Source organism: Prionailurus viverrinus, chromosome C2 (assembly GCF_022837055.1).
Source record: "Prionailurus viverrinus isolate Anna chromosome C2, UM_Priviv_1.0, whole genome shotgun sequence".
NCBI lineage: Eukaryota > Metazoa > Chordata > Mammalia > Carnivora > Felidae > Prionailurus > Prionailurus viverrinus.
In genome coordinates, this window is record NC_062569.1 from 105,058,841 (window position 1) to 105,072,562 (window position 13,722).

At 37.7% G+C, this 13,722-nt stretch overlaps 1 protein-coding gene across 11 annotated transcripts in view; it reads right to left on the minus strand.

Annotated features, from left to right (window-relative positions):
- Positions 1-13,722, minus strand: part of BBX (BBX high mobility group box domain containing) — a 286,902-nt gene that overhangs the window by 93,921 nt on the left and 179,259 nt on the right. For all 11 annotated transcript variants that reach the window (XM_047875041.1, XM_047875040.1, XM_047875030.1 and 8 more), the window contains 2 exons: positions 10,340-10,510; positions 4,760-4,999 (listed from right to left, as the gene is read on the minus strand). In XM_047875041.1, the coding sequence (XP_047730997.1) occupies positions 4,760-4,999; positions 10,340-10,501 (402 nt within the window). In that variant the 5' untranslated portion in view covers positions 10,502-10,510. The remainder of the gene's footprint in view (positions 1-4,759; positions 5,000-10,339; positions 10,511-13,722) is intronic.

Genomic DNA, 13,722 nt, shown 5'->3' on the forward strand with positions numbered 1-13,722 from the left:
AGAAACAAGGCCCATTGTGAAGCATGGAGTCCCATGTCTTTGGTTTAATTACCCACATCCCCCAAAAGTAGTGGGGACCCTAATTACTCAGAAAATCCCCTATAAAATAAGTCATTTCATTAGACATAGCCAAAAGTGACTGGCAGAGGTAAGAAATGTCAATTGGTTGCTGAGGGTGGACCCAAAAGCTTTCTCATGGAAAAGCAAAGAGGAAATTCAAAAGAAGAGTTAAGAATTATTTAATACACATGGGCACCGGGGAGGCTTAGTAAGTTAAGTGTCTGGACTCTTGATCTCAGCTCAGGTCATGATCTCACAGTTCCTGAGATTGAGCCCTAAGGTGGGCTCCATGCTGACAGCGAGGAGCCCGCTTGGGATTCTCTCTCTCCCTCTCCCTCTCGCCACACTCTCTCTCTCTCTCTCTCTCTCTCTCTCTCAATATAAATAAATAAACTTAAAAAAAAAAGAATCATTTAACATATGGAGAAAAATGTGACTATAACTTAACTGTTCACATAGGTCTCACCAAATTACAAATTATAAAGTAATTGTTGTTTGGGATAAATGTGTTGAATTTTCAAAAAAATTCAAAAGGCATTCTGAATGCTTTAAGTAAGGACACATATAAACAAAATTTTAAATAAAGTTCCCAGGATAAATATATAAGATAAAGTGTTTAAGGGAACAGCAAAGTTTCATCCCCCTGGAAAACACTTATGTGTAACACCAGTTTCTCAAGGATGCTGGAAAAATGAGGTTCCACTCTAGTTTAGTAGTATGCAAGGTGCCACAGCATGCTTCTAAGAATTCAGACACTGTGAAGTACATAATATGTGATAGTAAACAAAAATTCTCTCCACAGTTATAACGTATGAGAAAATCAGAGTCTACCTTCTTTGGAGAAGAATCCATTTCTAATAAAGCCAAGCAAGGGAATAAGTAGGTTAGTTTTATCTTAAATATGAAGCAAGAACTAATTGCTAAAAACTCCATGGAGTTTTATAGTGACGAGAATCTTTGCTAGAGTACCGATGGCAATGGATACCAACATTTACAAAAGGCTATTATAGTTTACCTTCATGTTGCATTTTATTGCATTTAATTCCATCACTGTTTTATTGACATACAACTGAACCTTCAAACTTGTCAGCCTGGTCTCATGCTTTATGTCTTTACATCATCATTTCCTGTTAGTTACACATATTCTAAGCTCAGGGGTAAAACAACCTTTCTTGTTCCTGAAACTGTTCTTACTATCCAACATCTGCTTTTATCCCTGCCTTTCTCTCTGAATCCTATACTAAATCCTACGACAGATTCCATCAATTCCATAAAGCCTTTTCTGAAATATCCCTACTGCCCCCAGCACAAGCAGACTTTTCCCATTACAACTGTGACATTTTATTACTCCCATTGTTTTAAGTTTATTTATTTATTTTGAGAGAGACAGAGATAGCACGAATGGAGAAGGGGCAGACAGAAAGAGAGAGAGAGAATTCCAAGCAGGCTCTGTGCTATCAGCAGGGCTCGAACACACAAACCACAAGACCATGACCTAAGATGAAACTGAGTCAGATGCTTAACCAATTGAGCCCATGCACTCAATTGTTACCATTTTTTGCCATAATTACTCAAACCTCTTATCTCATAGGCATCTAAGTGAGCAAGATATATGAAGAGTATGGGAGTCAAACAGTCAAGAGTATCCCAGCTCCACAGTGCATGACTGATGAAGATATTAACTCCCAAGAGCCTTAGATCCCTGCTCTGAAGAATGGGGAAAATCAATACTGACTTAACAGGCTTGTGCTTATGTAAAACATCAAGCTTGGAATGAACCAATTAATCAATAAATGCATGCATTTTGCCTCATGCCCCTGATCCTACAAAAAAGAAGGGAGGGGGTATTACAAAGTCACTCAAAACTATTTTTTTTTTCTCAAAACTATTTTTAACTTTCCAGATCCTCTCCTCTTCTTTGCACTGACTCTGCTCTTCCTGAAGGTCTAGTATGCAATCTTCTAAAATGAATGTAAATTAATTATGATCATTAGTTTAAGTGACAAGTGGAAGGTTCCAGCAATTCTTTGGGCAAAAATGCAGACTTGTAGTTCTGTATTTGTAAGAGTATGGACATAAAGATGTGAAAAGGAAAAGGAAGGCTGTTTCTGCATCCCTAACAAGCAGTCAGTCACACAGAAGTTAGAGCTTGGGAGCATCTTGGGAGCACAACACTGTACCATCATGCACACTGCTGAATTGAAGAAAACAACCCAGGTTATATCCTTAAGATAGTATTTTTTAAAATTACTTATAACCAGTTATTGCTCTAATGAGATTCATCAGAGAACATGAAACCCTCATTCAACCCTCCCCCCGCCCTTTTTTTTTCAACAACGCAAACTAGTACCAGGCAGTAATTCAAGAAACTGAAAACAAATCCCACAATGGGTGTTTCCTCTCACCAGATGCACTGAAATAGAAGATAATCAGGAGCAAGAAAAGCGTCAGAGAAAGTTTTAACAGATAAAAAAAATAAACTCTCCAAAGCTGTATTACTTACTAATCACTTCTGTTTTAAAAATATATCTCTTTTTAAGTATTCACATTCACACAAAAACTATACTGATAGAATATGTCTTCTTCCTTTAGAGAACACATTTAAAATTTGGTGTTTAAAATGAAGAGGTTACACATACGAAACTTTTAAAAATGCCTGCCTGGGCGTGAGGGCCTTGAGGAACGGAGACCTTATTCGTCACTAGCAACCACCACAAGACCTGGTATACTCAAGTCACTCGATAAGCTTTTGTTGCTTAAGCTGACATTGCAGTTAAGGCTGCAATATTAACACACAAAAAAGCACCAGCACAATTACATGCACTTTAATGTAATTTCAAAACCATTTAGTAAATAAATTGAAACAAGTCAGTATCACTTATGGCTAGAAACCAATTATATAATAATTCGGAAAGTAGCTGAACCTTCCACACTTTTAACTACAAATGAGAGCAGTTCCTAAGAGCAACTGGAAACGAGGCAAATTGCAAGGTGGAAGATCCACCCCCACCTGTAGTAGATTGCAGGAGGCCACCCTAACAGATTTCATTACAGTGCCACCAGGACAAATATTGTGAACCTAAGTAAGTAATTAGCAAGAGATTTCCTGTATGAAAATAATACTTCCTCCTCTTAAAAGTGGCCACCTATTGGGTTTGTAAATTAGCTGTATTTAAGAAAAGGCAAACAATATACTTAGGATAGGCTGCATGTTATCAAAAAACAGCAATCCAAAAACAAAGTCAAGTGTTTAATTATAGGAAGCTAATGCGGTTCCCTATGAGGTTTTAGATAATTGTTTATTTTACCATATAAACATGACTATAAAAAAATCTAAGGCCATTTACTGGGAAAGTGCTACTGTTAATTACTGTTATACTAGCTGAAAGCTACTGAAACATTTAAAATCATGTGGGCTACTGGAATTGATTTTAATTTTCCAGGTGCCCCACATAGTTGAAATCCTGTCTTTAACAACAGCCAATTGACAAAGTCTGTGCCATCATTAATTACATACCAACTATGCTAATCATATACTCTGGATTCAAATATCCTTTAACATCGCATAAGAAATATTTATGTTACATGTTAGCCTGATAAACAACTCAATAAAACCACAGCAATTGGAAGAATTATTTTCCCACATACTGAGATGTCTAATAAAATGTGTCACTTGAAACTCTGTATTTTTGTCCCCTGCTGGTTCAACTTTTCATAGAACTTAACCAAATGTTTGGGTGGCAGGGGTTTTCATGAATCAAGATTGTTAGCAAGCTACAAGGTTGAAGGAACAATGTGAGAATTACTCCTTTCAAGTTTAACCTAACAACTACATTGCTTTGCTTTTCCTTCACTTGCTAAATCCATTACATAATACATTTAAAAAGCATGATGAATTAACATTAATTTCCGAGTAATTTAACAACAGACTGGTATACAGTTTTTGAAGGAATTTAGTCACTGATAGGGTTTCAGAATTGATTAATGTCCCACCTCTCGAAACAGCCTTCCCGCATGGAAGTGTTTCTGTGTATACAGTGTTTACCTGCCTGCACATACCACAATTTATCATGTTTCACTGCCGTGCATTCCTTTACTGGTTTTAAATATGCATGCTGCAATACCTACAGAACAGAAATAAGTCAAAGGCACAATAATGGTGCTTATTACAAAAAAAGGAGGTGGAAAGGATATAAATTGGTGTCCAATTTCCTCATTCTAAGAACATTAAAAAAAAAAGGGGGCTGAGACCCAGAAATTGACTTAGATACTGTCACAAGCTTATTTAGCATTAGGACTAGATCAAGACTTTTTCCCATGACACAACTAGAGTAACCTAAGATTACTATCTTTACCATAGGCATTCTGAGAGTGGAAGCTGGGTTCCTAGAAAAAAATTTTTAAACCCATCATTCATAATAAATAAATTACCATTCACAAAAATCAACCCTCTACATCAATACGTGAAGTATATGCAATGAAAAAACTTGGTAATTAATTGTTCTTGGCACCTCCACCAGCATTTGCAAGGTGGACTTGGAATTCAGGAATAGGAACAAAACTCTTATGTTTTCACTGAACACTTGCTTCAGGATTCACCTTTGTGCTGCTAGACCTTCGGCAGAGACTCCACATTTGCTGACAGGGGTATGGGATTGGTTGCTCACAGCCACCATTAAACCTTGTCATTGTAACCTACCTCCTTGGCCATGTCTGTGTATTTCTGCTTTTCCTTTGGATCTAGAACAGCCCACCAATCAGCCAGTATCTTGGTAGCACCTCGGTTATCAAGCCGGGGGTGTTCCTGTCGTACAAGGGAGCGATGACGTTTGCAAAATAAGAGAAATGCATTCATTGGTCTCCGGGCTCGCTGTTCTGGTGATTCATCATCAGTCTCACCAACATCTTGCTCTAGGCCATCGGCCCCAAGAAGTTGAACCTATTACCAACCAAAACAAAAGCCAGATGTTTAACACATCCTGGACAATTTTGCTTTAACAATCAGTTTGGCTTTCAAATTGTATTTTTTTTACCTTCATTTAAACAACTTAGAAATTGGAAAAAAATTAATCATCAGCCACTATTAGTGGTTGATAACCAACTTACAATGCCTTCTGCTTAGTTTCTATAGCAACCTGTGCATGTCTCTATTACAGAATATATCATGTTATAATTGCTAACATTTTCCCCCTCACTAAACAGTGAACTCTTTGAGGACAAAAGTTATTTACCTTTACAACCACGGCATCTAGTTCAATGGCTGGTACAACATCAGTACCTAACTAACTGCTCAATAAATAAATAAACTCATGCTGTGATATATGCGTCTCAACATTAACAACATTTACACACACACAAAAATATAGGCTCCTCCTATTGTAAAAATCAAAATAGACATTTAACATTATTTGAAGGAGGAACCATGTAGTAAATTTTCAAGCCTGTAAATATCATTTAGTGAAATGCTATGATAACAGGAGTAAATTCACTTGGGCTTAAACCTTCAAAATAGATTCTGAATCCCTCCTTTTCCTCAGCATTTCATTCAATTCCCGGTCTTCAAGGACTTCCACAAAGCTCTGATCCCACCCATCCCATCTGTGTAACTGTCATTCCCACTGCCTGAGCCTATGGCCTAGTCTCTCTGCTTCCTTTTTTTTTTAATTTTTAAAAATGCTTATTATTTTTGAGAGAGAGAGACAGAGAGAGAGAACAAGTTGGGTAGGGGAAGAGAGAAGGGGGGTGGGCAGGGGATCCAAAGCAGGCTCTGCACTGACAGCAGCCAGACTGATTTGGGGCTCAAACTCATGAACCATGAGTTTGTGACCTGAGCTGAGGTTGGACACTCAACAGACTGAGCCATGCAAGTGCCCCAGGCCTAGTCTTTCTGCTTCTAATCTCTTTCGGTACTTTTTGCACATGGCTGCAGATACCTCTTATCACAGAATCTCAGAATATATTAGGACTGTTAAATATCTTCTAAGGCTAAAATATGATTCTATGAGATTTCTTGAAAACAGTACAACCACAAACAGAAGTCCAGAAGGCTTACTAAAGCTATGTCTTTAATTTCTTGTTTCATAGTTAAAATCAAGAAGGACTAAGGTAGTTGTTAATCTGCATCATATAGTAGAGCATTACTTCTTCAATTTGAGTGGGCAGTGGAATCCCTGGAGGTCTTGTTAAATGAAACACAGATTGTTGGGTCCCATTCCCAGAGTTTCCAATTCTGTAGGTCTGGAGTGGGCCTCCAGAATTCATATTTGTAAAAGTTCACCGGTGATATTGATGCTGTTGGTCTGAAGATCACACTCCGAGAACCACTACTGTAAGGCAACGGTGTTCTTCTACATCATGTTTTATTGGGAAACTGCGACAGCTACTTTAGTATGAATCACTAGCTTAATCCAATTTGGTATTTTTAAAGTCTTGTAAGTTTAAATTAAATATTGCAAATGCATTTAATTAACCATCGATTATCTTCAAACAAAATAATATGGTGGAACAATCTTGAAGTCATAGCTATCTGACTGAGATTATTATTGGGAGTGAAGGCTATAGATTTCACTTCCTCATTATGTATGCAATCATTAACAATGATTTGCATTTTTAAGGAATATTTATTTAGCATTCTGAATGCTAAATAATAAGGGATATTTAGTTAGCTTTCAAAACTAAGAAGCTACGAAAAATCAAGACATAAAAAGTATATTACGTAGGTTGAAGAAGTAATTACATTTTCCCTTCAGAAAAGAATAACTTTTGATTCAGTTACTAAGTTATAAAACTCAAGCCAAGAGCTGGAAAAAAAGATAAATAAGACAAGATCCTGGACCAAGGAACTTACTGTTTGTGGAGGGTGGGGGGGGGGGGGAGAAAGAGAGAAAAGCAAATTAATTAAAAAGCAGTATGATGACTATTACAAGGAGCCAGTGTTACAGTGAAGCACTAGTGGAAGGGTGGAAGCTCACCAAAGTCTCCCTAGAAACCGTGTTGTCTGAGCTAGATTCTGAAAGATGAATCAGAATGTGTCAGGTAGTCAATGGAGAGACACGGAAACCGAAAAAGGATTAAGGCTCGATGACTGACTGATGTACAGTTCAATAGCACTGGTAGATATAAGACTAGAACATGGACCCAGGACATGAGGTTGTAGAAGTAGGTATGGACGGACGTACTTCATGAAGAATGTGCTCTGTCATGTAAAATAACATGCATTTAATCCTATAAATAAGTAGTTGCAGACTGTAAAAAACAAAACAAAACAAAACAAAACAAAACAAAACAAAACAAAACAAAAAACACCTTAGGGGGAACAACATAGGTTATCATATTTTACTACAGATTATTTATTTTGTCAAATATGAATATTAAAAAATGTTGGCAACTACTATTTAATGTCACAATTATCTCATTAAATTAACCCCAAAAACGAATAAACAAATGAATAAATAGATAAAATTATATAAAAGTGAAAAACTCTCTATCTGGACTTAAATTTTTCTTTCACCAGGGCCCAGTAATACTTTGTAACAAATCAACACTTGTACCAGACCAGGATATGGAAACCACAGCTGGATGTAATAGAGAGCCATGAGTGGTTTTCAGCATAGAAGAGACATCACCAGATTGGTATTTTAGGGTAACTCCTATCAGCAGTGTAAAGCATGAATTATAATATCAAAACAAGAAGCAATCCAAACTAGAGAAACCATTTCAAAGTTCATTTCAGCTGTCCAGGTGAGAAAGGAGACAGGGCTGAATTAAGGCCGTAATGATAAGAATGGAGAAGTGAGAACACAGACAGTATTTATTTATGAGGTAGAGCCAAGACAGTTGGTATCCAATTGGATTTAACAGTTGAAAAAGGAAGAGTGTTTCTACCTTTAGTGGCAAGATTCCTTCATACACACCAGAGAATGCTTTTTCTCAAATGAGAGAAATTAGATAGGGTCGGGAGCAGAAAGATCGGTATCGGGTAGGCAAAATGTCAGGTGGTTCTCAGCAGAGAAGTCTTGGCTGGGATTATGAACTGAGGTAAGAATACAAAGAAGGCAAGACTAGAAAAGTGGATGAGATCACCAGGTGTGGACTGAAAAGAGAAGGGAATTCAATGATTCCATTCTTTCTCTCAGTAACTGCGTACTGGGCAACTGATAGGGACCAGGCACTGTTCTAGGTGGTGCGGGTAAATCCATGAGCATATGAATTCCCTGCCTTCATGAAGCAGAAGAACAGCACAGACAGCCTTTCATTCTGAACAGATCCCTCTGGCTGCTCTGTTGAGCAAAGACTGGAAAAGCAAGAGCAGAGGCAGGCAGAGCAGTAGAATATATGCTAATCTGCACTAGAAATGGTGGTGGCTTGGACCAAGGAGGCTGTGGTGACCTTGCTAAGGAGGAGTCAAACTGAGAACATATGTAGAAGGTATGGCTTGAGAATATGCTAATAGATGGATGGATGCATATGAGACATGAGCAAAAGAAAACAGATAAGCTTTCTGATCTCACCAACCAGAAAGTTGGGGGCTCCCATTTACTGAGAAAGGGAAGATACACGATGATGGGGTTCAAAGTTTCATTTTGAACACATTCAGACAGAGGTTCTGATTGGAGATCTAAGTGGATATGTCAAGAAAACAGTCAAAAATATCAGTGTAGAATTTAAGGATTGAGAAAGAAATTAAGAAGCCCACAGTGGGCCACCTGGGTGGCTCAGTAGGGTTAAGCATCTGAGCGTCTGATCAGGTCGTGATCTCACGGTGCATGAGTTTGAGTCCTACATTGGGCTCTGTGTGGACAGTGAGGAGCCTGTTTGGGATTCTCTCTCTCTTTCTCTCTCTCTCTCTCTCTGCCCCTCTCCTGCTCGCTCTTTCTCTTTCTCTCAAAAAATAAACAAAAATTAATTTTTTCTTCAAACAAGCCCAGAGAACACCAATATTTGAGGGCAGAATAATGGAGGGACATCAAGAGAATGAAGGTAGGAAGGTGAGGCTGAGTAGAAACAGTAACAGAAGGCAGCCTCCAGGACCAAGTGATCGACAGGCACAAATATGTCAGAAAGATCAAATCAGTATCAACTTGGCAATGTCCTCAATAGAATGAGTAACAGTGGTCTCTCTGAAAAGAGAAGGGGAAGGAAAAGATGGGTGAGTGAAATAAGTATACAGATGAGTAGAGGAAGCTGAAGGAATCGTTTCTGGCGGCCTCTATTTTCTCTGTAAAAGAGGAGAAAAAGATCAACAGTGAGAGAGACTATAAAGAGGATCCAGATAAGATGTCTGAGAAACAGGAAAAACAGAAAAAAATGGAAGCTGACCCAAGCCTAGAACAAAAGACTGAATGGATGTCAAAGGTCTGCAGGATACTAAAAACAGGCTTATAAAAGTTGTAGTGACACGAAATATGTACTCATTTATTCTTCCATTGAACATACATCTATTCAATACTTGCTATGTGCCAGGCATCATTCTAGGTTCCAAGGAGTAAGAGGAGGATATGTGGGGCAAGACCTCTGCTCTTACTGAGCTTATATTCTAGTCTGGCAAGACAGACATACACAGGTATACAGCTAAGCGCAAGTTAAATGGTAAGAAACGCCAGGAAGGAAATCCTTGGACATGGAATGAGTTGGGTGGGAGGGTCACCTGAGATGATGAAGCCCCATCTCTTGGGGAGGTAGTCCTTGTGCTGAGAGCTGAATGAGGAGGAGGAGGAACCAGTTCCACGTAGACTTGGAGGAATGTGTGGCTTTCTAAAGTCACCTGCATGGCTGTGTGACCTTCTAAATGAGAGCTGGCTGCTTAAGCATGAGACCAGAGAAGGGGACGGAGAGGACTGACTGACCACGGAGGACTGGTGGGGTGAAAACAGCCAGATGTCATGAAGGCAGTGGAGATGAGGGCTGGAGCAGCTGCAAGGCTGTCCACAGAGGCAGGGCTAGGCTGAAGCAGAGAGAGGCCAGAGGGGCAACGAGGTGGGTGCCAGGCAAGTGCATCAAATTTTATAAATACCCCTATCTCCACTGCATTGGAGTGCTACCATATTACCTGAAAATCATTAGTTAATAGACAGAAATACCACTGAAGAAAATCTGTTTCTGTCTAAATGATTAGGAAGTACAGATACTTTAGGAACCCTCAATATCTGGAATAAACATATACATTAAGTAGTTAAATAGGATTCAAGTTATACAGACTTTTAGAAATGCATCTTTCTCACCAATCACTGTAGTTTCTGGAATGAATATTCAAAACTTCTATGTTAAACAGAAGAATTACCTTATCAATATCCTCCTCTTCGTCTTCCTCTTCCTCCTCTTCTGAAAAGTCAAGCAGTTTCTTTGCTAGCAATGGATGCCACTGAAGACACTTTCGTTTTGGTCGTTTTCCAGCCCCTTCTCCGTCTGCTGAGTGATCTTTATTTCTATTACTGCCTTTCATTACTGTGACCTGTGGTAAGGAAAAAAAGGAGAGAAACACAGAGAAATCAAAGTAAATTTGATTAAAATTTGTTTATTTAGCTTCCTTAGCTTTAATTGGATTATAGTTTTAATGACTAAAGTATCTACCAGCTCAGGCATTTACTGGATTCAGTAAGAATTCTAAGTACATAATCAAACATTCATTTTAGTTGGCTGAATGGAGCTAATAAAATTTGCCTTTTGTGAAATCTACTTCCTTCCACTCCATAACTTCAGAACTCAAAACCCGAATACAGCAGTAGGATGCCTACAAGTTACTGTCACCTGTTCACACTTACTCAGGGTAGTGTTTCTCAAAGCTGTGCATCAGAAGACTGTGAAAAGATGGAGAGAAGAGGTGCTCACAGAGGTGGCCCTCCATACATTCTCCAATGGCTCCCATTTTATTGTAATAATTTATGTTTTGCACTCTACCATAAGATAAATCTGAGCCTGGAGGGTTAGTAAGCAGAAAAAATACTCTGTAAGAATCAAACGTTTGGATTAAAATAAAACTATTTCACAAGATGACACACAATGTTTAAAAAGTAGCTGTGTGCAGCCTCCAAGGACCCAGTGCATGAAGTCACTGTAGGTCACTTAGCAAGATGAGCACCCTCTGTCCCCATCTGTGACACACATAATCACAAATATTTTGCATCTCTTCATTACATATGCACCCGAATCCAGTAACCAAGTTTTGCTCCCTAGGCTTTTTGTTCTTGCTCTTCCCCTAAAAGGTGATAAGCAATGACCAGCCTATGATGTGACAAAATCTTTTCAGAAGCCTAGAAACGAAGTTACTTTTGGATGACTTGAAAAACATTTTTTCTTAAAGATAAAAACAACACACATTCATATTTGTGCTAAAAATAGCACAAAATGAGGTTTGCATTCTCCATCACACCCAGCACCACAGCTGAGAGGTAAATCACACATGTCAATTTCTTATATGCATTCTCACAGTATTTTCCTAGTTCAATAGTTCTCATTCATTCATTTTAAGTAACAATATACAAATTATTGTCCATATGTACTCATGCAAAAATTCAAATATCCAAATGCTATCAACTTAAATGGTTCATGCTGACGATTACAAACACAAACACAGTTGCTGATATCACGAAAAGTATTGCCTTTTTGGTCAGTAAAAGTGTGCATTAGTCCAAATGCTTGCAAAGTGGTATCAATAAACTTCTAATGCCATGTTGCTAAAACTAGATTTTCATAAAGTTTCAAGATTCATTCTGTTCTGAAGCCTTTGAGACAACATGGCATAGGCAAATTTATCCTGTCTGTCATTGTTTCATGTTTCATGCTTAGGTCTTCTCATTTCAAAACAAAACAAAAAAAATCATTAATATTTCTCTCTAGAACTGGCATGATTTCATTATAAAAAAGAATTTTAATACTGGACCAATCTGTAATTCATTCTGATAAAGGAAATAAGGATCTTATTCTTTTTTTCCCAAATAACTAGCTAACTCTCCCAACAGCATTTATTAACTAATCCAGCTTTTTCTCATTCCTTTGAAATGACCCTTTTATCCTACACTAAATTACTTTATGTGTACATATCTATTTCTGGATTCTCTTCTGTCAATGATCATTTGCCTCTAACCTGTTTGCCTATCCTTTGACCAATTTTAAAAACCTTAGGGACTACATCATTCTGTATCTTCTTTTATATACAAATACAGCAGTAAACACACCCATTTAGAAATTTTAATTTGCACAGATCATGCTCATCTAAGCCAATACACCTTTACCGTCCTCATTTTGTAATAACTACAGAATACTCCAAAATAAAAATGTATTGCAATTTATTCAATCATTCCAGTATTGATAATCAGATTATTTCTTGTGCTACAGTAAAATCTTTATTTTAATAAAATTTTTAAATCTCCATCTTTATAAAAATCTTCAATTTCTTAAAAGCTATGTTTAGTCAAAAGAAGGAGGGAGAGGAAAAGAAAAACATGTTCCTATGGCCTTTTTAGCAAGAAACTTCTGCTGAGTCTCTGAAGCAATTATATGATTCATGTGGCTGCCTCGAGAGTGTAAAAAGTTACTGAAAACTCTAAATGGAATTAGTTATCTGCTATGCTCTTAATATAGCAACAAAGGTTTCTCGTGAACCGATAGACCATAGACCATTTAACAATTCTCATTCTATCTACAAATAAAATTTGGCACAGGCAACCCAATTTCCAAAAATACCAATGCTATGTAGACAGAAGAGGAAGCCGTTATTTTTGTGGCTTATTAATCACTTCAGGATGAGCTGCTTGAGTGGCAAGTAAACCCATATGGTGGCCCCAATATTTTCGGAGGTATAACATTTTTATGGCCTTTTGTTTTCCACTTAAAAAAATCCCTTTAACATTTCTTATAAGGCCGATTTAGTGGTTATGAACTCATTTAATTTTTGTTTGTTTGGGAAACTTTATCTCTCCTTTAATTCAGAATAATCTTGCCAGGTAGATTATTCTTAGTTGTAGGTTCCCCCCGCCCCCCTTTCAATCCTTTGAATGTATCATGCCACTCCCTCTCTTCTGGCCTACAAATATTACTGCTAAATATTTGATGGGTCTTATAGGGGTACCCTTGTATGTAACTAGTTGCTTTTCTCTTGCTGCTTTTAAGATTCTCTTTAATTTTTGACATTTTAATTATGATGTGTCTTGGTGTGGATCTCTTTTGAATACATCTGGTCAGGTGCTCTCTGTGTGTCTGTTTTCTTCTCCATGTTAGTGAAGTTTTCAGCTATTACTTCTTCAAGAAGTTTTTCCCTCTCTCTTCTCCTCCTGGCACCCCTATAATGTGAATGTTAGCATCCTGTTACTGTCCCAAAGGTTCCTTAAACCTTATTTTTTACAAAATGATTCCAGGAGTAGTGACTCATCACTTACATATAACACCCAGTACTCATCCCAACAAGTGCTCTCCTTAGTGCATCCTTATTTTTTTTTTAATTGTTTTCTTTTTGCTGTTCATTTGGGGTGATTTCCACTACCCTGCCTTTTAGGTGTCTGTTCTGTTCTGCATCATCTACTTTGCTGTTGATTCCCTTCAGTATATTTTTCATTTTGGTTATTGTATTCAGCTCTGACTGGTTCTTTTTTATATTTTCCTTCTCTTTGTTGAAGTTCTCACTGGGCTTATTCATTCTTCTCCCAAGTTTGGTGACCATCTTTATGA